Raw genomic sequence first — 24,996 nt, forward strand, 5'->3', positions numbered from 1 at the left:
TGAGGCGTTCAAAAAATTTGTGGCTATTGGGATACCGCAGTGGAAGGTACCCAGCCGAAATTTCTTTGCACAAAAGGCAATCCCCAACCTGTACTCGATTGTGCAAAAGGAAGTAATGGCATGTCTAGCACACAGTGTTGGGGCAAGGGTCCATCTGACCACTGATACCTGGTCTGCAAAGCATGATCAGGGCAGGTATATCACCTACTCTGCGCATTAGGTAAACCTGCTGACGGCTGCCAAGCATGGAATGCTTGGCTCTGCAGAGGAGTTAGTGACACCGCCACGAATTGCAGGCAGGCCTGCTGCCACCTCCTCTACTCCTCCTACTCCATCCTCTTCCATAACCTCCTCGGCTGAGTCCTCTTCTGCTGCTGCATCTTGCTCCACATCAACGGCACCCCCCCAGCTCCCCAGGTACTATTCCACATCCCGGATACGGCAGTGTCACGCCGTCTTGGGTTTGACTTGCTTGTAAATGCAGAGAGTCACACCGTACAAGCACCTCTGTCTGCCCTGAACGCACAGGTGGAAAAGTGGCTGACTCCACAGCAACTGGATATCGGCAAAGTGGTTTGTGACAACGGAACAAACTTGTTGGCGGCATTGAAGTTGGGCAAGTTGACACATGTGCCGTGCATGGCACATGTGTGTAATCTGATCGTACAACGCTTTATGCATAAGTACACAGGCTTACAGGACGTCCTGAAGCAGGCCAGGAAGGTGTGTGGCCATTTCAGTTCCTACACGGCCATGGCGCACTTTGCAGATATCCAGCGGTGAAACAACATGCCAGTGAGGCGCTTGATTTGCGACAGCCCGACACGTTGGAATTCAACACTCCTAATGTTCGACCGCCTGCTCCAACAAGAAAAAGCCGTTAATGAATATTTGTATGACCGGGGTGCTAGGACAGCCTCTGGGGAGCTGGGAATTTTTTTGCCACGTTACTGGATGCTCATGCGCAATGCCTGTAGGCTCATGCGTCCTTTTGAGGAGGTGACAAACCTAGTCAGTCGCACCGAAAGCACCATCAGCGACATCATACCATTTGTTTTCTTCCTGGAGCGTGCCCTGCGAAGAGTGCTGGATCAGGCCGTAGATGAGCGTGAAGAGGAAGAGTTGTGGTCACCATCACCACCAGAAACAGCCTTATCAGCATCGCTTGCTGGACCTGCGGCAACGCTGGAAGAGGATTCAGAGGAGGAATGTGGCTTTGAGGAGGAGGAGGAAGACCAACCACAACAGGCATCCCAGGGTGCTCGTTGTCACCTATCTGGTACCCGTGGTGTTGTACGTGGCTGGGGGGAAGAACATACCTTCAGTGAGATCACTGAGGATGAGAAACGGGACATGAGTAGCTCGGCATCCAACCTTGTGCAAATGGGGTCTTTCATGCTGTCGTGCCTGTTGAGGGACCCTCATATTAAAAGGCTGAAGGAGAACGACCTGTACTGGGTGTCCACGCTACTAGACCCCCGGTATAAGCAGAAAGTGGCGGAAATGTTACCAAATTACAACAAGTTGGAAAGGATGCAGCATTTGCAAAATAAATGAAAAAGTATGCTTTACACAGTGTATAAGGGTGATGTCACAGCACAACGGGAATCTAACAGGGGAAGAGGTGAAAGTCATCCTCCTCCTCCCACGACCACGCCGGCAAGGACAGGACGCTTTAAAGACGTGTTGTTGACTCGACCGACAGGCAGCAGACTACCTCGCCTTAACTGCAGATATCGACACTCTGAGGAGCGATGAACCCCTTGACTACTGGGTGTGCAGGCTTGACCTGTGGCCTGAGCTATCCCAATTTGCGATAGAACTTCTGGCCTGCCCCGCTTCAAGTGTCCTGTCAGTAAGGACCTTCAGTGCAGCAGGAGGTATTGTCACTTAGAAGCGAAGTCGCCTAGGTCAAAAAAGTCTAGATTACCTCACCTTTATTAAGATAAATGAGGGATGGATCCCGAAGGGACTGACAGTGGGCGATACATTCGACTAAAAAAGGCCTGATGAGATGAGCTGCCTTGGGCTAAAAATGGTGACCCTATGTAGGAGGAACAGTCCCTATTCTGCTCTGTGCCAGTGTGTATCAGGGATCATTAGGATAGTTGTCAATCCATATCTGCCAAGTGACCCTATGTAGGGGGAACAGTCCCTATTCTGCTCTGTGTCAGTGTGTATCAGGGATCATTAGGATAGGTGTCAATCCATATCTGCCAAGTGACCCTATGTAGGGGGAACAGTCCCTATTCTGCTCTGTGTCAGTGTGTATCAGGGATCATTAGGATAGGTGTCAATCCATATCTGCCATGTGACCCTAAGTAGGGGGAACAGTCCCTATTCTGCTCTGTGTCAGTGTGTATCAGGGTCTCTGAGGACAGGTGTCAATCCATATCTGCCAAGTGACCCTATGTAGGTGGAACAGTCCCTATTCTGCTCTGTGTCAGTGTGTATCAGGGATCATTAGGATAGGTGTCAATCCATATCTGCCAAGCAGGCCCGGACTGGCCATCGGGCACACCATGGGCCGAGGCCGGCAGGGGAAGTCCCAGGATCTCCCCTGCCGGTCTATGCAGGGCCGGCACTATCTGAGCGCCGGCCCCGCTGTATTCCATGGAGGGCCGGTGGGGAGATCAAAGATCTCCCTCACCGGCCCACTTGAAGAGACATGCAGCTGGGGAGGGAGGGAGAGGACCCGGCGGAGCTCTATCTTGCAGCTCCGCTGGATTCCTCTCGCGAGATCCAGCACGTTGCCATGGCAACGACCGGATCTCGCGAGAGTGAACTCTAGCCCGCAGGCTAGAGTTCACTCACCCACTGGACCGCCAGGGATGGATGGCAGAGTGCCGGTCCCCCCCTCCCACTCACCAGTGTGCCGGTCCCTTCCAGGTTTAAGGTAAGAAGGGAGGGGGGGGGGGGATTTAATACCTGCCTAGTTTTTTTTATTTGTTTATTTATACCCCCCCAACACACAAACATTCATCCACAGCACCCTCACACCCATCACACACAGCACCCTCACACCCATCACACACAGCACTCTCACACCCATCACACACAGCACCCTCACACCCATCACACACAGCACCCTCACACACATCACACACAGCACTCTCACACCCATCACACACAGCACCCTCACACACAGCACTCTCACACACATCACGCACAGCACCCATCACACACAGCACTATCACACACAGCACCCTCACACACATCACACACACAGCACTCTCACACCCATCACACACAGCACCCATCACACACAGCACCCATCACACACAGCACCTTCACACACAGCACTCTCACACACAGCACCCTCACACACAATCCACAATTATATGCACAATTGGACTACAGTGTACACTTTTTATGGTCCCCAGATCAGGTTATCATAGCTCTGAGCCCACTTTTGCTGTATATATTGTACATATTCAATAGCCCTTTCCTATTGCACAGATTTTGAGCATTCCCTTTAATATAATTGCTGTCAGTGAATGAGCAATTGTTTACCCAGGTTTCCCTAGAAGAAGCCACGGTTGATTTGGATAGGTTAGCCCCTATTATTATTTTTTCACAGTCTAAATGCCCACAGCGTTAGGCACCTATCCATTTGTAGCTTTAGTTCATCTACTAACAATTGCTAGATGTCATTGTTTCTATCACACACAATAGATGACACGTTATTGTCTCCCTATAAGTTTTTAGGATCGGGATTCTAATAAAAGTACATTTTTAATCACACTAAAAAATTGTAAATTATAACACAGATCCCATAGGAACCTTTTCCGTGACCCCTGGCAGTTGTTCTTTCCCTCCAGGGATCATTCGCTCTATAGTTTATAACACATTTGTGAGGGTTACCCCCTGTTGTGTTCCCTACACACACCCACTGGTTCCCTTAGGGGCACCAGTATACTCTTCACTTTAAGAGGGGACGTGTTTATCATTAATGATGACAAAACACATCCTCTCTGCCCTGCCCCCTTCTTAGTGGGCCACTGTAATAAAAAAATGCCCGGGCCGAATTTTTTTCCCAGTCCGGCCCTGCTGCCAAGTGACCCTATGTAGGGGGAACAGTCCCTATTCTGCTCTGTGTCAGTGTGTATCAGGGTTTCTGAGGACAGGTGTCAATCCATATCTGCCAAGTGACCCTATGTAGGGGAAACAGTCCCTATTCTGCTCTGTGTCAGTGTGTATCAGGGATCATTAGGATAGGTGTCAATCCATATCTGCCAAGTGACCCTATTTAGGGGGAACAGTCCCTATTCTGCTCTGTGTCAGTGTGTATCAGGGATCATTAGGATAGGTGTCAATCTATATCTGCCAAGTGACCCTATGTAGGGGGAACAGTCCCTATTCTGCTCTGTGTCAGTGTGTATCAGGGTCTCTGAGGACAGGTGTCAATCCATATGTCAAGGTGTCAATATGTCATATGTCAGGTGTCAATCCATATCCATTGTGATTTAGGAATGTTAGGTGATTTATGCCCTTTATGGATTAAAACCAGACTCTGCATCAACTGTGTAATTTTCCATGGGAGTTTTGCCATGGATCCCCCTCCGGCATGCCACAGTCCAGGTGTTAGTCCCCTTGAAACAACTTTTCCATCACTATTGTGGCCAGAAAGAGTCCCTATGGGTTTTTAAATTCGCCTGCCAATTGAAGTCAATGGCCGTTCGCCCGGTTCGCCGGTTCGCGAACGTTTGCGGAAGTTCGCGTCCACCGTTCGCGAACCAAAAATTTTGTGTTCGCGACATCACTACTCGTTAATTATTTTTAAAATGTATGCAATCCTCACATGCCACAACACTGTTATGTTATACCTATGAAAATGGAGCCTGCTGACGCCGTTGTGGCCATACAGGCACTGTTGTACTCGCCTGCATATCAAAAATGAAGAATTTAAATAGCTCAACTAGAGAAATTCTCTACGTCAGCTATACTTCACTCCTCTGGTCTTCACATTGAATTCTCATGTTAGTAAATAACCTGGGAAAACTTTAAATCTCGCATAAAGACTTAACTAATGACTCTAAACCCCATTTAAAATCTGTGCCACATCCTTGCATTTTTTTCCCCCAAGTACAGATTCCATAGTGGACTGTTAATGAATAGACTCCTAACATAATATAAGTGTTCTGTGACTTTAAAAAACCAACAAAAAAAAAAACCACGTGTTTAGAATAGTCATCATAGTGAGCATTTTTGCTGCTGACCAATCAGCTTTTTCAAGAAACTTCCTGTTATCAGGTAAAGCAGATATACCCACTGCTCTGCAGGTAAGAACGTAATTTAGTTTTTGAAACAATCGAGAAAGAGAACATTAAACAGAACATCTCCGGGATTAATTAAGAAAACAAAACTATATTAAACACAAGAGACGTGTACGTATGGGTTTGTTTTAACGATATATAAACAGAAAAGTTTCTGTGAATTTGTCAGTGTGTTTTGTTTTTTTACAGGAATTCTCTCTTGTATGTCTATTCAATTACAAAGTTAATTTTGCTGATTTTGAGATTTTGTTACTAAGTATTTTCTCCTTGGTGATTTGGAATTTGGTGTTAATTTTGCAAATTGGTTGTAGATTCACACTATAATACTGTTTGGTGATTGAAGATCACATTTTTGCAATATATGTAAAAAAAATAATTTGTACTTGAATGATAATAGATTGGGGCAGTAGTATGTTATTCAGTTACTGAAAATTCCTTGAAGTTTGTTAGATACTACCGCTCTTTATATTGAGTGCTATAAGTATGTTGTGACATCCAAACATGTTGTGTTAATCTGTGCATGAGGTTCTATGAAAAACATACCATGTAATTAAATGATGTAGTGCTATACCTGTAGTCCTGGTAGCTTTCTATGTGACTAACATTGTTAACAGCGGTTATTAACCCCTTCACTACAGAGCACGTTTTGATTGAACATATCATAACACAGCAATATTGTGTATAGATTGTTTTGCGGACAAATCTAAACTTTTTTTTTTTAATTTCTTTATTTTTGGTTCGGCACGGAGTGCGGCATAGCAATATACAGTGGCTCACGCAGGGGCCGAATACAAACAGTTTTACAAGTTATGCATCAGTAGACAGATGATGTTTTAGCATATGCGGTGTTAATATGTGCCGCTCCGTGTCGTATTAAAGTAAGGGGGGGGGGGGGGGCGTTTCAGCCCTTTAGTCAGGTGAACAGGAAAAACAATAGTATGAAAATAAAACAGTACAGTAAAAAAAACATTGAATTAAAACATTGCAATGTAAATAAACAGTGCGGCAGATAAATTGCTTTTCGGTTGATTGAGTCACGATGGTAAAATATATTCTGTGTTGCATGTAACTGTATAGGCTTTGACATCTGTGTGTTGCGTCGGTACTGAGCGTGGCCCTCTGAAACATTGCGGCTCACACCGAGACCGACCTCCAAGGAGTGACGTGTGACCTACTATGCAGGCTAGGTGTATGTCAGCCCATGCGGCCTTGGTATCTTGCCTTTCTGTGACGTTAATAACCATCGTGGGCGTATTTAGTCCGTATATAGAGAAAAAGGACAATGCAGTACAGTGCTATATTCTAGAAAAGCATAAGAATCTGTTGTGATTCGTCCAATTGTTTGGTGTTTGTACATAAACTTAAACATTTTAATTGTAAATTTTAATTGTAAATTTACACCATTTTTATTTTTCACTTTTGTTTTATCTTTATTGCAAAAAAATATAAAACAAAACATATTGCAAGGAGTGTTTTAGAATTAGTTGACTTGTTACCTGTCCTAGAGTACCCTCGGCACTGTACCCCACCTCTACAGCTCAGTGAGAGCCAGAAGCTCCTTCTGTTAGTTTGTCTGAGTCAAGCCCTGTAGTGTATGGCTAACGCATTGGCTTAGAGTGTCAGCTGTTATCAGCCAATGAGCTAAGCCCTGCACTGCTGGAATTAGCTTAGTGAAGAGAGCTCCAGACTGTCCTGTAGGCTTAATATACAGGATATCTACAAAAATGAATACAAATCCCATATAGTGCAATAATGTAATTGCACTATTAAGTGATTCAAGGTTCAACTCACAAAAGTGCATGAGTATGTTGGCACATCAAGCATAGGTGTTCTCTCTTCAATAAACTCTTCTTGGTGCTCAGGAGTACATGTAAAAATAAGTCATAAAAACCATAGTGCAGTACTGTTAAAATTAAAATCACTGCTTTATTATATTGCACTTACAGGAAGTGGAAGGTTTAAAAACCCAACAACAAAAATCCTGAGGGTAGGTAACAGGATACCAGGGATTCCTCAACATCCTCAGGACTGGTGTAATATGATATAAATGTATTTAAAACAATAAACAGTACAGCATACAGTAATGTTTAGCCCTACGCGTTTAGTCTTTACCAGCAAGACTTCGTCAGTAAGCTTTTAAACCTATTTTAACATGTACTTCTGAGCACCAAGAAGATTCTATTGAAGAGGATGCCTATGCTTGATGTGCCTACACATACTCATGCGCTTTTGCGAGTTGAACCTTGAATATCTATCACTTACTAGTGCAATTACTTTGTTACAAATACAAAAAGAGAAGTCCTGCGCTTAAGCTGCAAGGACTACAACACACATCAGCCCCAATATATAGTAAAAACCAAAGAAAAGAAAATGTTACTTGCGCTTTTTCCTTAATCCCTATGTATATTTAGACAAATGGAGGTCATTTAGTTGCTCCAATGGCCATTGGAGGGATGCCCGCCTGCCAATCTTAAGCGCAGGACTTCTCTTTTTGTATTTGTATTTACTTTGTATCACACAGCCTGGTTACAATGCTGCTACCCATCCCATGTGTTCCCTATTAAGGGTTAATAAGTAAAGGGGTGTATATAAAAAATACCCCTTTCTGTCTCATTAGAGATATCTTTGCCAGAAGCTCAAGGAAGCAGGCTGAAGGGTCAGTGTTAGGACCCGCTTAGGGGGGGTCTGCCTTGACGTTGGCAGGCGGGCATCCCTCCAATGGCCATTGGAGCAACTAAATGACCTCCATTTGTCTAAATATACATAGGGATTAAGGAAAAAGCGCAAGTAACATTTTCTTTTCTTTGGCAATTACTTTGTTACACTATATGGTCTTTTTATTCATTTTTGTAGATATCCTGTATATATATTTTCAATTTGACGACCTAGAGGAATCCTTGGTTTTTGTCTACATATATTTGAAAGGGTAATTTCTGTTTCATTCTCTGCATGCGGCTTTTTGCACTGCACTTTATAGGTGTTTGTTTGATTATGTATACATTCTGTAGGCTGTAGTGTAGGCGGGAAGCGGCCTTAAATAGTTTGACTCCTTACAATGGCGCAGTATAAGTGGTTGTGATGCTTGACGTGATCTGTTGCCTTTCTATCATCACTATCTTTTTTTTCTTTACTAAACACAGTCTTTTCTGTTGTTCATGGAGAACAGTATGCATCTGACAGCCTCCCTTGATTTACATGTTCTGTACAGTGAACTTTGTTGTCTGTCTCTCTTAGATCCTGGTCTAAATTGACAATTTTGCTCATCTGACCTTTAAAAGAAAATGGCTCTATGGAACGTCAACGGTAGTGTATACTTTATTTTTAAACTACAAATTTACATAGTTAATATATTTTATTATGGCTGGGAGGCAGGGCCGGTGCAAGGATTTTTGCCGCCCTAGGCAAAAGAAAGATTTGCCACCCCACCCCTCTCACCCACCCCCCCTCCTCTCCCACCCACCCCCCAGTGACATCGCAATGCCCCATCCATATGATCTGCCATATGAACTAACGCCAGTGCGACACACAGTGTGTGTTTACATTAAAAAGCCTGCAGGGACAAACTATAGACACCAGAACCACTTTATTAAGATGCAGTGGTTCTGGGGACTATAGTGTCCCTTTAATGTGAGGTAAATTATAGATTAGTGTCACTAATAATATACTAGATTGCCTACTTACAATCAGATGAGGATGGTGATGGGCTCTGACTGCACTCTGGCTCCACTGGTTCTGGTGTAGAACAGGATCTCTGGAGGCTGTTTGTAACTGTGGTCCCAAAATTCAATGTTCTTGGAAAACGGCAAGCAGCTCCATTTTTTGGGGCCCCTTACACAGCTCCAGGCCTGGGCCCCAGGGCCTGACGGTGAGTATGCCCATAAGGCCCACCCATAAGTCCACCTACATGTTCCACCCATGAGTTCGTTCACAGGGAGTGGAGTGAGTAGGGGATGTGTTATGTGTTACTGTAGATAATCTAATGTGTGTGCTTATGGAATGTAGTGTATAGGGATACCAGTTTGTGTAGGTGATGCAGTGTGTTTGTGTGTAGTGGAAGCATTGTGTTTTTGTGTAAGGGATAAAAAGCAGCGTGTGTTTGTGTATAAGGGATGTATTGTGTGTTTCTTGTTGTGTGTAAGGGATGCATTGTGTGAATCTGTGTTTGTATGCGTAAGGGATGCAAAGTGTGTTTCTGTGTATGTAAGGAATGCAGTGTGTGTGTCTGTAAGGGGTTCGTTGAGTGTGTGTAAGAGACGCATTGTGTTTCTGTGTCTGTGTAAGAGAAGCAGTGTGTGTTTGCATGTGTGTGTAAGGGATGCATTATGTGTTTCTGTGTATATGTGCAAAGGATGCATTGTCTTTATGTGTAAGAGTTGCATTGTGTGTGTGTGTAATGGATGCATTGTGTGTTTCTCTGTGTGTAAGGGACGCATGTTGTGTTTCTGTGTGTATAGGGATGCATTGTGTGTGTGTGTGTGTGTGCGTAGTGTGGAAGAGCTCCCTGTCCTGCCCCCTGTCCTATAGAGCTCTCCCTTCCATCCCTTAGAGATCTCCCCTGCCCCTTAGTGGTCTCTCCTCTCCCCCCCCCACCTCCCTTAGTGGTCTCCTTTTCTCCCCGACTTTCCATTAGTGATCTCTCGTCTCCCCCTTAGTGGTCTCTGCTCTCCTCTGCCCCCCCTTTCCATTAGTGGTCTCTCCTCTCCCCCCACCCTACCCTAGTGGTCTATCCTCCACCCTTAGCGGTCCCTTAGCGGTCTCTCCTCACCCCCATCCCCTAGTGGTCTCTCCACCACCCCCTCCCTCCCCCAATTTCTCCTCAACCCCCCTTCCTGTGTTCTCATCTCCCCCGTGCTCTCCTCTTCTTATCCCCCGTGTTCTCCTCTTATTCCCCCCTCCCTGTGTTCTCCACTTCTTCCCCCCCTCCCTGTGTTCTCCTCTTCTTCTCCCCCGTCCCTGTAATCTCTTCTTCTCCCTCTGTAATCTTCTCTTCTCCCCCCCTCCCTGTAATCTTCTCCCCTCCCCCCTGTAATTTTCTTTTCTTCTCCCCCCTTCCCTCCCTGTAATCTCTTCTCCTCCCCCCTAATCTTCTCTTCTCCCCCCCTCCCGGTAATCTTCTCTTCTCCCCCCCCTCCTGGTAATTTTCTCTTCTTCTCCCCCCCTTCCGGTAATCTTCTCTTCTTCTCCCCCCCCTCTCCCGCTGTAATCTTCTCTTCTTCTCCCCCCCTCCCTTCAACCTTCTCCACTCCCCCCTCCCTCCCTGTACTTTTCTTCACTCCCTCCCTGTAATCTTCTCCCCCTCCCTCCCTGTAATACTCTTCCCCCCTCCCTCCCTGCAATATTCTCCCCCCTCCATCCCTCCCTCCCTGTAATATTCTCCCCCCTCCATCCCTCCCTCCCTGTAATATTCTTCTCCCCTCCCTCCCTGTAATACTCTACCCCCTCCCTCCCTGTGATATTCTTCCCCCTCCCTCCCTGTAATATTCTCCCCCTCCCTCCCTCCCTGTAATATTCTTCCCCCTCCCTCCCTGTAATACTCTCCCCCCTCCCTGTAATATTCTCCCCCTCCCTCCCTGTAATACTCTCCCCCCCTCCCTCCCTGTAATATTCTCCCCCCTCCCTCCCTGTAATACTCTCCCCCTCCCTCCCTGTAATATTCTCCCCCCTCCCTCCCTGTAATACTCTCCCCCCTCCCTGTAATATTCTCCCCCTCCCTCCCTGTAATACTCTCCCCCCTCCCTGTAATATTCTCCCCCCTCCCTCCCTGTAATATTCTCCCCCCTCCCTCCCTGTAATATTCTCCCCCCTCCCTGTAATATTCCCCCTCCCTCCCTGTAATATTCTTCCCCCCTCCCTCCCTGTAATATTCTTCCCCCTCCCTCCCTGTAATACTCCCCCCTCCCTCCCTGTTATATTCTCCCCCCTCCCTGTAATATTCTTCTCCCCTCCCTCCAATACTTCTCCCCCCTCCCTCCAATACTTCGCCCCCCTCCCTACAATCTTCTCCTCACCTCCCCTGTAGCGTGGCCGAGTGTGCACTTCCTGTCAGTCCGGCCGGGTTGCGGACCGGAGAGGAGCTTGGCCACACTACAGGGAAGGGGAGGTGAGGCAGTGCGGCAGCCGTCTGAGCGCTCTCTATAGAGTGCTCAGGCGGCTGAGGCATTTAACCCCTTAAGGACACATGACATGTGTGACATGTCATGATTCCCTTTTATTCCAGAAGCTTGGTCCTTAAGGGGTTAAAGGGCGGCTGCCTAGTTCGCCTTATAGGAAGCGCCGGCCCTGCTGGGAGGTCTAATTTTATTCAATGGCAACAAATTGACTTTATAGAATAAAATATGCATTTTCCAATCCTCTTTTGTAGTGTATATGTTATAGAGACACTATAGTCACCAAAACAACTTTACATTAATGAATCAGTTTGCCCCTGCAGTCTCACTGCTCAGTTTTCTCCCATTTAGGAGTTAAATCACTTTGTTTCTGTTTATGCAGCCCTAGTCACACCTCCCCTGGCTGTAACTGACACATGCAACATAACAAAATGGTTTCCTTTGTACCTAGATGTGACTATATATTTATTTATCTACTGTACTGTTAATTGACCTTTAATGACAGGCAGCAAGCTCTAGCAGGCTATTAACAGAACAGGAGATAAAAAAAATTCTAAGACTGCAAATAATGGAAGTGGTGGTGTTTATCGTAAACTGCAATAATTACAATTGCAGAGTTAAAGGGACACTCCAGGCACCCAGACCACTTCTGCCCATTGGAGTGGTCTGGGTGCCATCTTCCACTACTCTTAACCCTGCAACTGTAATTATTACAGTTTTTTATAAACTGCAATAATTACATTGCAGGGTTAACTCCACCTCTAGTGGTTGTCTACTAAACAGCCACTAGAGGGCATTTTCTGCATCATAGCACAGAACACCTGTGCTAGAGCGTCGCTGGACATCCAGCGTCGCTAATTTCCCCATAGGAAAGCATTGAAAAGCATAGCCGCGCCTGCGCATTAGGTCTCCCTGGCCGGTGGGCGGGATCAGTCTCGTTTACCGGCCGACGTAATCACTGGGAAGAGCGGCAGCGGAGGAAGAAGCAGCGACGTGGGACATCGTTGCTGCCTCTGGTAAGTAACTGAAGGGGTTTTCACCCCTTCAGCAACCGGGGATTGGGGGGTGGGAGGGAGGGGGAACCTCCAGTGCCAGAAAATTGGAAGAAGATTGTTTTCCTAGCACTGGAGTTTTCCTTTAAGGGGCCACTGAGTTGAAGTGGTCTAGGTGTCTATAGTGTCCCTTTAACTCCTAAATAGCAGAGAATTGAGCAATGAGACTGCTGGGCCATGATCAAGGCACTAAAATCACTCCATCTGCATTTATAAAAATAAAATATTATTTTTCAATATAAAAGATTTTCGATTTTAAAAGCTTTTCCATAAATATTAAATCAGGGCCTGTATTGAACTAAATTGCTTTTGCTTTGATATTATTTATATCTAAATATTATATATGCACAGGAGATCTGCAATTAATAGAAAACAGTCTGAACGAGCTGAGAAAAGAGATAGATGTTTTTGCAGCACGCATCAGCCACCAGCATGGAACACCAATAGCGGAAGGTAAATCTCTTACTTGGGTCTATTTATAGTTTATTACATCAATTGATTTTAATCCGCAAAAAAACAACGAAGTAGTATTACAATATTAGAATATAAATTAAAGATAACATGTAATTTATATTTCGAGGTACACTCCATCATACACTCTGTTTATTTTTTGTTTGGGACTTCCTTAGCCAGTGATGATGAACCTATGGCGCATGCATGCCAAAACAGATACACAGAGGCCCCTCTGCTAGCACATGGGCCAAATTCTTGCCACTAGGCAGAACTATCAGTTGTGCAACCACCCAGGGCTCACAGGCTTTGGGTTGGGTTAGGGGGGTGGTCTACTAACGCGCCCTGGCACATAGGACGATCTCATGGGCATGTCAAATAAGGGCTGGACCTCAGAGAAGCCACCCTCCTGCAGGTATGAAAACAGGATGGTGGCTAAAAATATGCGTGTGTGTGTGTCCGCCCATCTGTCCAGTGGCAGAGAGGGTTTTTTTGCATTTTTAACACACAAACAAATATAAATGCTAACTTTGGCCAGTGTTTGTGACTGAGTGACTATTAAAAAACACTGGACATACCACATGTTGAATACCCTGGGTTGTCTACTTTTAAAATATATGGTTTTATGGGGATAAATTACATTGGCCAGCTTCACAAATGTCCCAATTAGGATGTGGGTGCATGATGACCAGCTGTGAAAATTCCAAGTTTGAAAACTGGAATGCACACCATCCAAATAAGGTCTTTTAGCCCCCAGAGATCCCGACACACCTATACATGGGTGGTATCACTGTACTCAGGCTATGTTGCTGAACACCTATTGGGGTGTACTTTGGCAGTAACCCTTAAAGTTCTCAGTACATGTATTCTTAAATTGCTATGTGTGTCAAACAAAATCACCAATAATTATTTTTTTTGATTTGGCATAGATTGGTGGTAAAATGGTTGCATGAAAAGAGTCAAAATACCCCAAGTTTAATACCTTAGGTTATCTTCTTTTAAAAATATATATACATGTGAAGGGTTATTCATGGATTCCTGACAGATATCAGTGTTACAATGAAACTCTTGTTAATTAAAAAAAAAAAAAAAAATGGTTTGGAAATAGCAAAGTGCTACTTGTACTTATTGCCCTATAACTTGCAAAAAAAAAAAAAAAAGGCAAGAACATGTTAACATTGGGTGTTTCTAAAATCAGGACAAAATTTAGAAACTATTCATCACGGGTGTTTTTTGGCGGTTGTAGATGCGTAACAGATTTTGGGGGTCAGAGTTAGAAAAAGTGTTTTTTTTACATTTTTTTTCATCATATTTTATAATTTTTTTAATAGTAAATTATATGATGAAAATAATGGCATATTTAGAAAGACCATTTAATGGCGATAAAAACAGTATATAATATGTGTGGGTACAGTAAATGAGTAAGAGGAAAATTACACAAAATAAACACAAAACACAGTAGAAATGTAAAAACAGCCCTGGTCCCAAACGGTAAGAAATTTGAAAAGCGGTCTGGTCACTAAGCGGTTAAGCATGCGTGGGATAGGCATAAGGCTATCCTAGCTATAAGATAAGGCCAGGGACTAATGAGAGTATTTAGAAAATTGTGTAGACTAAATTTGCCGAATGGTTCTTATCTGCCATCACATTCTATGTTTCTAGTAACATCCTATAGATTAAAAAGATACCATACAGTTAACTCTAATTTGTATTTTATTTTGAAAAACATTTTAGTGGATAGCAAAATACAATTTAAAATATGTTAAACCTGAATTGACTGTAGGTACACTAGGCCTGTGTTTCACTAGGGAATCTTGATTATTCTATTAATTTTCTTTCTGCAGGTAGCGATCAGAAACTTGAAGTAAAAAGAAATGAGGATATCACCAAAGTTTTGACAGCGTTTCAGATCAAATTAAGAGATTTGAACCACGTAATTCATGGTAATTATTGACAATTTTCCATAACTAGTAATAGATATCCTGTTGCTAACTGAAACTGGACTTGACCTCAACAGGATGCAAATTATAATGTATTTATATCTTTTATTTTATCTGTCTGAAAATGATTATTGAAAACAGATGTCCTTCTGATACAAGATGTGAAATGTTTACTGGCAGAGTGAGTGAATTGTACAGATATGAAAAGGATTGACCGCGTGCACTGAAACAAAACTGGTAGGAACTAGAAGGGGAAAAGAAGCTAAAGATCTGTCATGGAATCAGGTGACAGAATGAGGGAACAAGGGCAGAGTGAAAGAGTTAGAGGACAAAAATAATATTTAGATAACACACTGTAGCCATTCACCGCTATTCCCACTATTTATCCCTTCTATACCCCCCTTTTTCTTTCTTTTTTTAAATCCTAATTCTGTTTAAAAAAAAAAAAAAAATTCAGCTGATTTCTCTGTAGGAGCTATAAAAGACATGTCCTGCATTTTTTGTCCAAGCATCGACTTTTTGGTCTCTAGTGTCAACAGACGTGCCCAAGCAGCATGACATTTTTGCATCAAAAGATGGGCTCAGAGTGAGCCAACTACACTCGGGGCATTTATTCCTTTCAAGAGCTATTCAGTGGGAATGAGCTACCCTGTGTGGAGTTGGTCAGTGCAGCTTAGAGTCAGTTTGGCATGTATGCACACACCCTTTTTGGGCAGATGGACTAGGCGGTGATGTAAGGGTGACAGAATATGCCAGCCAAGACTCTTCCCCAAACTTCCCTCAAGATTTCCTGGTGGGCAGCCCTAGCTTGGGGTCATTTAACATAGAAACAGAGAAAGTGACGGCAGATAAGAACAATTTGGCCCATCTAGTCTGACCAATTTTCTAAATACTTTCATTAGTCCCTGGCCTTATCTTATAGTAAGGACAGCCTTATGCCTATCCCACGCATGCTTAAACTCCTTTACCGTGTTAACCTCTACCACTTCAGCTGGAAGGCTATTCAATGCATCCACTACCCTCTCAGTAAAGTAATACTTCCTGATATTATTTTTAAATCTTTTCCCCTCTAATTTAAGACTATGTCCTCTTGTTGTGGTAGTTTTTCTTCTTTTAAATATAGTCTCCTCCTATCCCCCCTGTCTCGTCTTTCCTCCAAGCTATACATGTTAAGTTCCTTTAACCTTTCCTTGTAAGTTTTATCCTGCAATCCATGAACCAGTTTAGTAGCCCTTCTCTGAACTTTCTCTAAAGTATCAATATCTTTCTGGAGATACGGTCTCTAGTACTGCGCACAATACTCCAAGTGAGGTCTCACCAGTGTTCTGTACAATGGCATTAGCACTTCCCTCTTTCTACTGCTAAAACCTCTTCCTATAAAACCAAGCATTCTGCTAGCATTTCCTGCTGCTCTATTACATTGTCTGCCTACCATCAGAAATAATCACCCCATAAATCCCTTTCCTCAGATGCTGAGGTTAGGACTCTATCAAATATTCTGTACTCTGCCCTTGGGTTTTTACGTCCAAGATGCATTATCCACGTTAAATGTCAGTTGTCACATCTCTGACCATTTTTCTAGTTTGCCTAAATCATTTGCCATTTGGCTTATCCCTTCTGGAACATCAACCCTGTTACATATCTTAGTATCATCAGCAAAAAGACATACCTTACCATCAAGACCTTCTGCAACATCACTAATAAAAATATTAAAGAGAATGGGTCCAAGTACAGATCCCTGAGGTACCCCAAAATGCTACTTTATGGACAGCAAAAGGCTGCTTTTTGAGATCAGAACAATTCAGCCACACTACAGGAATGTAGATGAACTGGAAGGGACTATTTAAGGCTAGGCTAGGAGAGAGAGAGGAATGTTACATAGTTACATAGTTATATAGCTGAAAAGAGACTTGCGTCCATCAAGTTCAGCCTTTCTCAAATATGTTTTTTGCTGTTGATCCAAAAGAAGGCAAATAAAAACAGTTTCAAGCACTTCCAATTTTGCAACAAACTAAGAAAAAAAATCCTTCTTAACCCCAGAATGGCAGTCAGATTATTCCTTGGATCAAGAAGCTATTACCCTACATTGAAAATGTATATCCTTGAATATTCTATTTTTGCAAGTATGCATCTAGTAGCTGTTTAAACATATGTATGGACTCTAATAAAACCACTTCTTCAGGCAGAGAATTCCACATCCTTATTGTTCTTACAGTAAAAAAAAAACCTTTCCTTTGCCTTAGATGAAATCTTCTTTCTTCCAGTCTAAATGCATGACCTCGTGTCCTATGTAAAGTCCAGTTTGTGAATAGATTTCCATACAACAGTTTGTATTGGCCCCGGATATATTTGTATAATATTATCATATCCCCTCTGAGGCAATATTTTTCTAAACTACAGAGGTTTAAATTTGTTAACCTTTCTTCATAGCTGAAATGTTCCATTCCTTTTATTAATTTTGTAGCCCGCCTCTGCACTTACTCTAGTCCCATAATATCCTTCTTTAGAACAGGTGCCTAAAATTGCACAACATATTCAATATGTGGTCTTACTAGTGATTTATAAAGAGGCAAAATTATATTCTCATCCCGAGAATGAATGCCCTTTTTCATGCATGACAATACCTTACTGGCCTCAGCCACTGCTGATTGACATTGCACATTGTTGCATAGTTTGTTGTCTATAACAATTCCCAAGTTTTTTTTGTGTGTTGTTCTCCCTAATTCGCTTCCATTAAGGGTATACGTTGCTTGTGCATTCTTTACGCTGAAGTGCATAACTTTGCATTTCTCAACATTAAATTTAATCTGCCATTTGAGTGCCCAGTCCCCAGTCTATCTAAATCTCTCTGCAGCAAATGAATACCTTGCTCTTACTTTACTTCACAACTTCACTTCTGTAGTCAAAATCCTTGCACAGGCCTTGATAGTTAGGTATTCATATTTTCCAATGTGAGAAGTAATGTGCATGGGTGTATTTTGCTCTATTTTTAATTTGTTTTTGTAATGACAAATTTAATTTACATTTGTATGTATTACAGGTTGTAGAAATTCCCAGATTTACTTTTGTAAGTATTATCATTTTTAGTTGTTCATTTGTTTAGTTTACAGTTTTTACATGTTGTTCTTAAGAGTTCCAGAGAGCTTAACGCTATACATTTAGTAAATCATTTTTCTTGTAAATATTTTTTTTAAACTTAGAATCACTTTTAAGAAACTACACTTAGAAAAACCCATTGCTGAATGAAAATGCTACTTTTTTTTTTTTTAAAAAACTCTCACTATCTGTTTCATTAATGAGTAAAATCGCTATAATCATCTATTTGTTATGTATCAAAATAAAGGGCATCATTCACCAAACTGTAGTAAAATGAAAACCTCTGAATCTCAGCTATAATCACAGCGTGCCTATTTTGGCATGAGTTTTGCGATTTGGTTTTCATTTCCCCCCAATTCACTGTTAACTGACTAGTCCCTAAAGTGTTTCTTTTTCAAATCTGAATATATCATATCTGTCTATATGCAGTTTGTGAAATAGTCAATAATGGATTTGTAACACAAGATAGTTTTGAAACCAGAAATTTAATCCACCAAATGTGGACCTAGCAACGTTTTGACCCAACACTGTCAAACCTAACAAAGACCACCTGTGCTGGGTCTAAATGTTGCCCGGTGCACATTTTGTGGATCAAAGATCCTGATTTGAAAATGATCTGATGTTGTGACTCCATTATTGACCATATGACCCATATGGGATTTGGGGGTCTCCTTGAGTACGCTGCCCAGGCTCCGTTACATGCAATGTGCAGGTTTCCTTATTACGTTATCTTTATACAGTTTGTAGATACACACATGATTAATAAAGTGTGAATTTTCTGGAATGCAAAGTTAAAATAGTCAGAATAGTTTAACTGAAAACATAAGAGTTAGAGAATTCAAGTTCAGTTATTTTGGTCATTCTCTAAATTGAAAAATTGCCAGGAAGGCAGAGTGAATTTAGGCCAGAATTCAGAAATTTAGGCCGAAATATGTAAATTGGACATTTTCTCCAAGTCAACTGTTTTGAGTTTGGATATTTTGTCCTTAAATTTGAAATTCAATTTGAATTTACTTTAAACTTCTCACTTTAGTGAATAATCCTGTTTAAATTCTCTTTGTTTTCAAGACAATTCGCACTTTAACTGAACTACTATGTGAATATGCTGGTTTTATTTTTTTTCCTTTAGGCTTGCATAATAATGATATTTATCACCTGATCATACACATTCCTGATGAAGAATGGAACCACTTCATGAGAAATCTCTTTCAACATCTCAGCGATGAACAGATAGACTCTTTCAGTGAGATGCGCAAAACAAACCCAAAAGAGGCAAAATACAACATGATGAAGGAATGGATGAAAAAAATCAAGAACCTAAATAAAGAACAAACGATCACTGAAATCAAGCGGGTCCTTGACCTCCTCCAAATAAGTTATGTTTCAGAATTATTTGATGAATCATGCAAGAAAAATGCCAAAATCTTGAACAAATTGAAACACTTAACAAGTAAGAGTTTACTTCATTGCATAAACATAAAAACTTGGAATACCTGCAGAGCAGTTAAACTGAAGCAAATTGTTTATCATTTGTTCTACTCTTCTCTGCCTCGTCTAACAATTAACACCTAATTACCATATCGATATCTCCTTGTTTCTCCAGCAGTAATTCACAGAAGAGACTAAGCACCCAGTGCTAAGCTCAAGTGCCTCGTTACAATAAATATTACTGGTCACAACTATGCAACCTTTCCTTGTAGGTCTCTTGTAGAACCATTTGGCATTCATTTTTGTTTACTGTAGTAAATAACCCTGTAGTAGATGTTTACACAGAGACCCCTAAGTCCTCCTACCTAAATAGACCCACCACAAAAAAAAGTGAATCAAATATCCCCCAAACCATGGTTAAAACTTTTCCAAAAACAATAAACGCCAAAACGCCGAATCATCATACAACCCATCCTGAAAGGATTCCAAAATCTGATGAAGTTTAAAAGACTTCCATCGGTACTCATGGGGAGAACACCATGTCAGGTATGTATGCCACACCTTGTCGTAAATGCAGCTAGTCGCAGGCTTGTGATCCTAAATCAAGGTCTCAATGACCTTATCCAAAAATACCTCTGGAATTTAAGATCATACATTACTGTCTATGCCACCAAAAACAGAGTATGGAGGTCTAGATGGTAAATGGCTCCTTGGAACAGAAGCAGCATACATTTCTACCAGAGTTTAAATCCAGGTCCTGCACAGCCATACAGGAGTCAACAAATGCAACAGGGTTGCATCCTAACAGGTCCTTGCCACCACCCAAAGAAAACAAAGTGATCGTAGAGTGCAAGCACAATTAGCGTAGGTACCAGGACACCATCAGTGCATCTTGCTGGGCTGCACCAAGGTTCCTGCTCTTGGCAGAATGCCATGTGATTTAAACACTCAAACAAAAGACTATTGGGTCTGTCTAAGGGAATCCCCAGGGCTGAACTTGCTGGGAGAAGATATCAAGATGGCCATTCCACTCTCCCAGTTAAAAAGCCTGGTGACTGAGGTTGTACACCTCCCAATTGTCTATACCATAAATGTGAATCAATGGCTTATACACATTCTGGAATTCCACCCACCGGAGGATCCTTGAAACATCCCTCACAGAAGTAGCACTCCACATTATTCCTTGTTGGTTGACATGACTGAACAGAGGATTCCAGAGTAGGGGCTAAACAAAGATAAAACTGCAATGTATCATTTGAAATCCAGCTACATTATTGTTTTTAGTTGTGTTATATTACAGTATTCCACATAACTGATTATGTGGATTATGTGGCTCAATACTTCAATATTTAAAAAGTAGCATGAGCAAACAATTACATCAATTCAGCAGCTTTATTGGGTCAACAGGAGAGACGATAACGTTTCTGTCTCACTATGAGATTTTTGTCAAGTCTTGACAAAGGTCTCAAATTGAGCCCGAAACATTGTCTTATATCCACTTGATCTGATAAATCTGCTGAATTGAAGTCGTTGTGTGCCCAGGCTCTACAGGGAGTGCAGAATTATTAGGCAAGTTGTATTTTTGAGGATTAATTTTATTATTGAACAACAACCATGTTCTCAATGAACCCCAAAAACTCATTAATATCAAAGCTGAATATTTTTGGAAGTAGTTTTTAGTTTGTTTTTAGTTATAGCTATTTTAGGGGGATATCTGTGTGTGCAGGTGACTATTACTGTGCATAATTATTAGGCAACTTAACAAAAAACAAATATATACCCATTTCAATTATTTATTTTTACCAGTGAAACCAATATAACATCTCAACATTCACAAATATACATTTCTGACATTCAAAAACATAACAAAAACAAATCAGTGACCAATATAGCCACCTTTCTTTTGAGGACACTCAAAAGCCTGCCATCCATGGATTCTGTCAGTGTTTTGATCTGTTCACCATCAACATTGCGTGCAGCAGCAACCACAGCCTCCCAGACACTGTTCAGAGAGGTGTACTGTTTTCCCTCCTTGTAAATCTCACATGGGGTTCAGATCAGGTGAACAAGGAGGCCATGTCATTAGATTTTCTTCTTTTATACCCTTTCTTGCCAGCCACGCTGTGGAGTACTTGGACGCGTGTCATGGAGCATTGTCCTGCATGAAAATCATGTTTTTCTTGAAGGATGCAGACTTCTTCCTGTATCACTGCTTGAAGAAGGTGTCTTCCAGAAACTGGCAGTAGGACTGGGAGTTGAGCTTGACTCCATCCTCAACCCGAAAAGGCCCCACAAGCTCATCTTTGATGATACCAGCCCAAACCAGTACTCCACCTCCACCTTGCTGGCGTCTGAGTCGGACTGGAGCTCTCTGCCCTTTACCAATCCAGCCACGGGCCCATCCATCTGGCCCATCAAGACTCACTCTCATTTCATCAGTCCATAAAACCTTAGAAAAATCAGTCTTGAGATATTTCTTGGCCCAGTCTTGACGTTTCAGCTTGTGTGTCTTGTTCAGTGGTGGTCGTCTTTCAGCCTTTCTTACCTTGGCCATGTCTCTGAGTATTGCACACCTTGTGCTTTTGGGCACTCCAGTGATGTTGCAGCTCTGAAATATGGCCAAACTGGTGGCAGGTGGCATCTTGGCAGCTGCACGCTTGACTTTTCTCAGTTCATGGGCAGTTATTTTGCGCCTTGGTTTCTCCACACGCTTCTTTCGACCCTGTTGACTATTTTGAATGAAACGCTTGATTGTTCGATGATCACGCTTCAGAAGCTTTGCAATTTTAAGAGTGCTGCATCCCTCTGCAAGATATCTCATTATTTTTGACTTTTCTGAGCCTGTCAAGTACTTCTTTTGACCCATTTTGCCAAAGGAAAGGAAGTTGCCTAATAATTATGCACACCTGATATAGGGTGTTGATGTCATTAGACCACACCCCTTCTCATTACAGAGATGCACATCACCTAATATGCTTAATTGGTAGTAGGCTTTCGAGCCTATACAGCTTGGAGTAAGACAACATGCATAAAGAGGATGATGTGGTCAAAATACTCATTTGCCTAATAATTCTGCACTCCCTGTATTTGGAAATAATACTGGGGAGCTTGTCATCTACTTAACTGTGTGCACCAACTATGACTTTTGGCTGAGTGTAGTCCCTTTAGATTCTCACTTAGCAAAGTGGAAGTTGTAGCTCTACAACCACTGGGGTAATATATTTTAAAAGTTTCCTGTTTATAGGATTAGCCATCAGCTATTTGTCATCAATTATATTTTCCAAAATGTCCTATACTTATTAAATGGTTAATTTAATAATATGCAGACTGACATACTTATTTTGCTCAATTATGTTTTTATTTTCTTTCATTTTTAGCATAGTGATCATGGAGAAATTGGAATGCCAGCTGCTATAACATATGTTGATCAACTCTGGTGATATAACTGGCTCGTATCAGGATGCATACCATTCCATCTTACAGTGTCAGGACTCCAATCGCAAGACTGACAAGAGAAATCAAATTCTAAGGGTCCACTAGTGTTCTACAGGATTTGAATCCAGAGTACCACTATTGTTTGCAAGCATTTTCACAAGGAACCACTTGAGTTTTTACTTGATCTACAACTTTGGAATTTACAATTTTAGCAGTGTCGTCTATGATTTCACATTGGTTACATTCCTATCTATTGTATGCTTGACCTGATGGCATTGAACCATACCATTCCTGTCATTCTCAAGCTGTGTGGGTGGCTCCTTCGATCAATGTTTTCTGTGCATCCATACAAGTAGGACTACTGTTATCATATTGGCAAACAGTAATTTGCATTCTCGCTATTTCCTTGTATTACTGCTTGAATGGCTCAGGTTTGATATCTCTGACATAGATCAATTACTTGTCTGGTAAACACATTGATTCTGAATCCAGAATAACAGGAGTTAGCCGTACAATGTCTGAGAAAGGCATGTCACTTGGAGTGCTCGTGTTTCTCCATGGAATGTACAGAACAGTTTGCTGCTTAAAGAGAAAGCATAGCGGTGTCTGTCAAACACCTTGTGACCTTTGAAGCCTGATACTGGAAATACTATTTGCACCAAGCTTCCATATTTATTTATGAATTATACATCAATCCATGCATCTAATTCTCTGTTTTTGTAATTGCATTCCCTCTGTCGTATGTGGTTTGTTCCCCCTACTGTACTGTAAACAGATTCTATTTCAGTGTTTCCAAAACCAGCCATTGAAGAGGGACTCTTAGAACCATAACTATTAAATTCTTCATTTAGTAGTAATCGTTCAAGAAGTCTATGCGTGTTGTAGGCCCCAAGCTTTAGGCTAAGGCACCATCCACAAATAACACACATTGTAGACCTGGTCTCCAAGTCCAAAAGTCCTATGACAAGATAATTCCATCTTATTGCGTTTGCACTACCAGGGGCTGTATACTTGCTGCTATGAAGATAATCTATTGCACATTGCACACTAGATAATTCTCCTCCGCTGGGCAGTCCCCGGATAGCAATAACTTGGGCTAGGGCTACTGGACTATAGATCTGTTCGGGACATAGAGATCTACTTTGTTTAACAATAAATGGGGACATTTCGGGTAATTTCATTTAAAGCACTTTACGTTCGCTAAACGAATTGTATACACATCAGTATAGCCAAAGCTGTGAACATTTTTCAGTTTTTTTTTCCTCCCATTATTATTATAATTTTTCCATAATAAATTTGAATGTAAATGTTAGTGTTAACCAGTTGGTTGAGATTCTTTTAAAACGTTTTGGGATTTAGTTTTAAATTGAGATCTTTATTATATATGGTTCACCAAAAATGATTTTTTTTTTAAATTTAATATCACATTGTTTATCAATCTTAATTGTACATTCTGTAATCTACAACAGTGTGGAAATGTCTGACTGCACTTTTAAATTGTCAAAGATGACTCCAACTACCATGTCCACTTGTGTATGTCCAGCATTTTAGCTTAAAACACTGAACTAGCCAGGGGCTAGTTACATCCCCGGCACATATGACTTCTGTTCAGTTCTCCATGAGAGACATTTGATTAGACCAGGAGAGGGAGGCTGTGATATTGGACAAGGCGTGGAATCCAATTAGGTTAGTTTTGTCGGGAGTTAGATTCCAGGTAAGCGGAAAACGTATTTTGCAGGTTTATAATAAATAATGCCCACAATGAAATTTGCACAGAATTAACAAAAGCCAGCCCGGAACTCCTAGTTCTAGGCTTGTTATTAATGTCCCTATGGCGCAGTCAGAGGTGGAGTTACACCTCATGCAGCAGAGAAGTTAAACTCTGTATGAGCATAGCTGCACATACAGACTCCAGGCACCATGACCACTTCAAGTCACAGACTTGGTCTTGGTAGTAACCATTGTAATACCCTGTTAATCTACATTTAACAAATATATATTTTTGTCAAGTGGTTTTGGGTTCTGTGACTATCAAAGTTGTAGTCTCAGCAAATGTTATTTTGCAAAAAAAAAAAGTGAGGACAGAAGGACAGCACTGAAGCACTAATATTAGCAGTTCAGGATCAGGCACTCAGCACCAGATCAATACCACACAAGGCAAGACCCAAGGTGCAAACTGTGCAAAGGATCCTCACAGTTGCAAGGAGTTAGC

The 24,996-nt window shown here is 41.9% G+C and overlaps 1 protein-coding gene across 2 annotated transcripts; it reads left to right on the forward strand.

Moving 5' to 3' along the window:
* The first annotated feature begins 5,299 nt into the window (after positions 1–5,299).
* Positions 5,300–23,391, forward strand: LOC134615373 (uncharacterized). 2 transcript variants are annotated; one of them, XM_063459880.1, is made up of 7 exons: positions 5,300–5,387; positions 8,511–8,579; positions 12,787–12,888; positions 14,730–14,828; positions 17,866–17,892; positions 19,051–19,371; positions 22,727–23,391. In XM_063459880.1, the coding sequence occupies exons 2-7, from the start codon at positions 8,558–8,560 to the stop codon at positions 22,729–22,731; spliced, it is 576 nt and encodes a 191-aa protein (XP_063315950.1). In that variant the 5' UTR covers positions 5,300–5,387; positions 8,511–8,557; the 3' UTR covers positions 22,732–23,391. The 2 variants fall into 2 exon arrangements, with proteins under 2 accessions (XP_063315950.1, XP_063315948.1); XM_063459878.1 differs by lacking the exon at positions 22,727–23,391 and having other exon boundaries at positions 19,051–19,529.
* The last annotated feature ends 1,605 nt before the right edge of the window (positions 23,392–24,996 follow it).

This window comes from Pelobates fuscus, chromosome 6, assembly GCF_036172605.1.
Source record: "Pelobates fuscus isolate aPelFus1 chromosome 6, aPelFus1.pri, whole genome shotgun sequence".
In the NCBI taxonomy this organism is placed as follows: Eukaryota; Metazoa; Chordata; class Amphibia; order Anura; family Pelobatidae; genus Pelobates; species Pelobates fuscus.

Coding starts and splice junctions, on each gene's coding strand:
- LOC134615373 (XM_063459878.1), top strand. CDS start 8,558: ATGGCTCTATGGAACGTCAACG. Junction 12,889..14,729: donor TGGAACACCAATAGCGGAAG/GTAAATCTCTTA, acceptor TTCTTTCTGCAG/GTAGCGATCAGAAACTTGAA. Junction 17,893..19,050: donor AAATTCCCAGATTTACTTTT/GTAAGTATTATC, acceptor TTTTTCCTTTAG/GCTTGCATAATAATGATATT.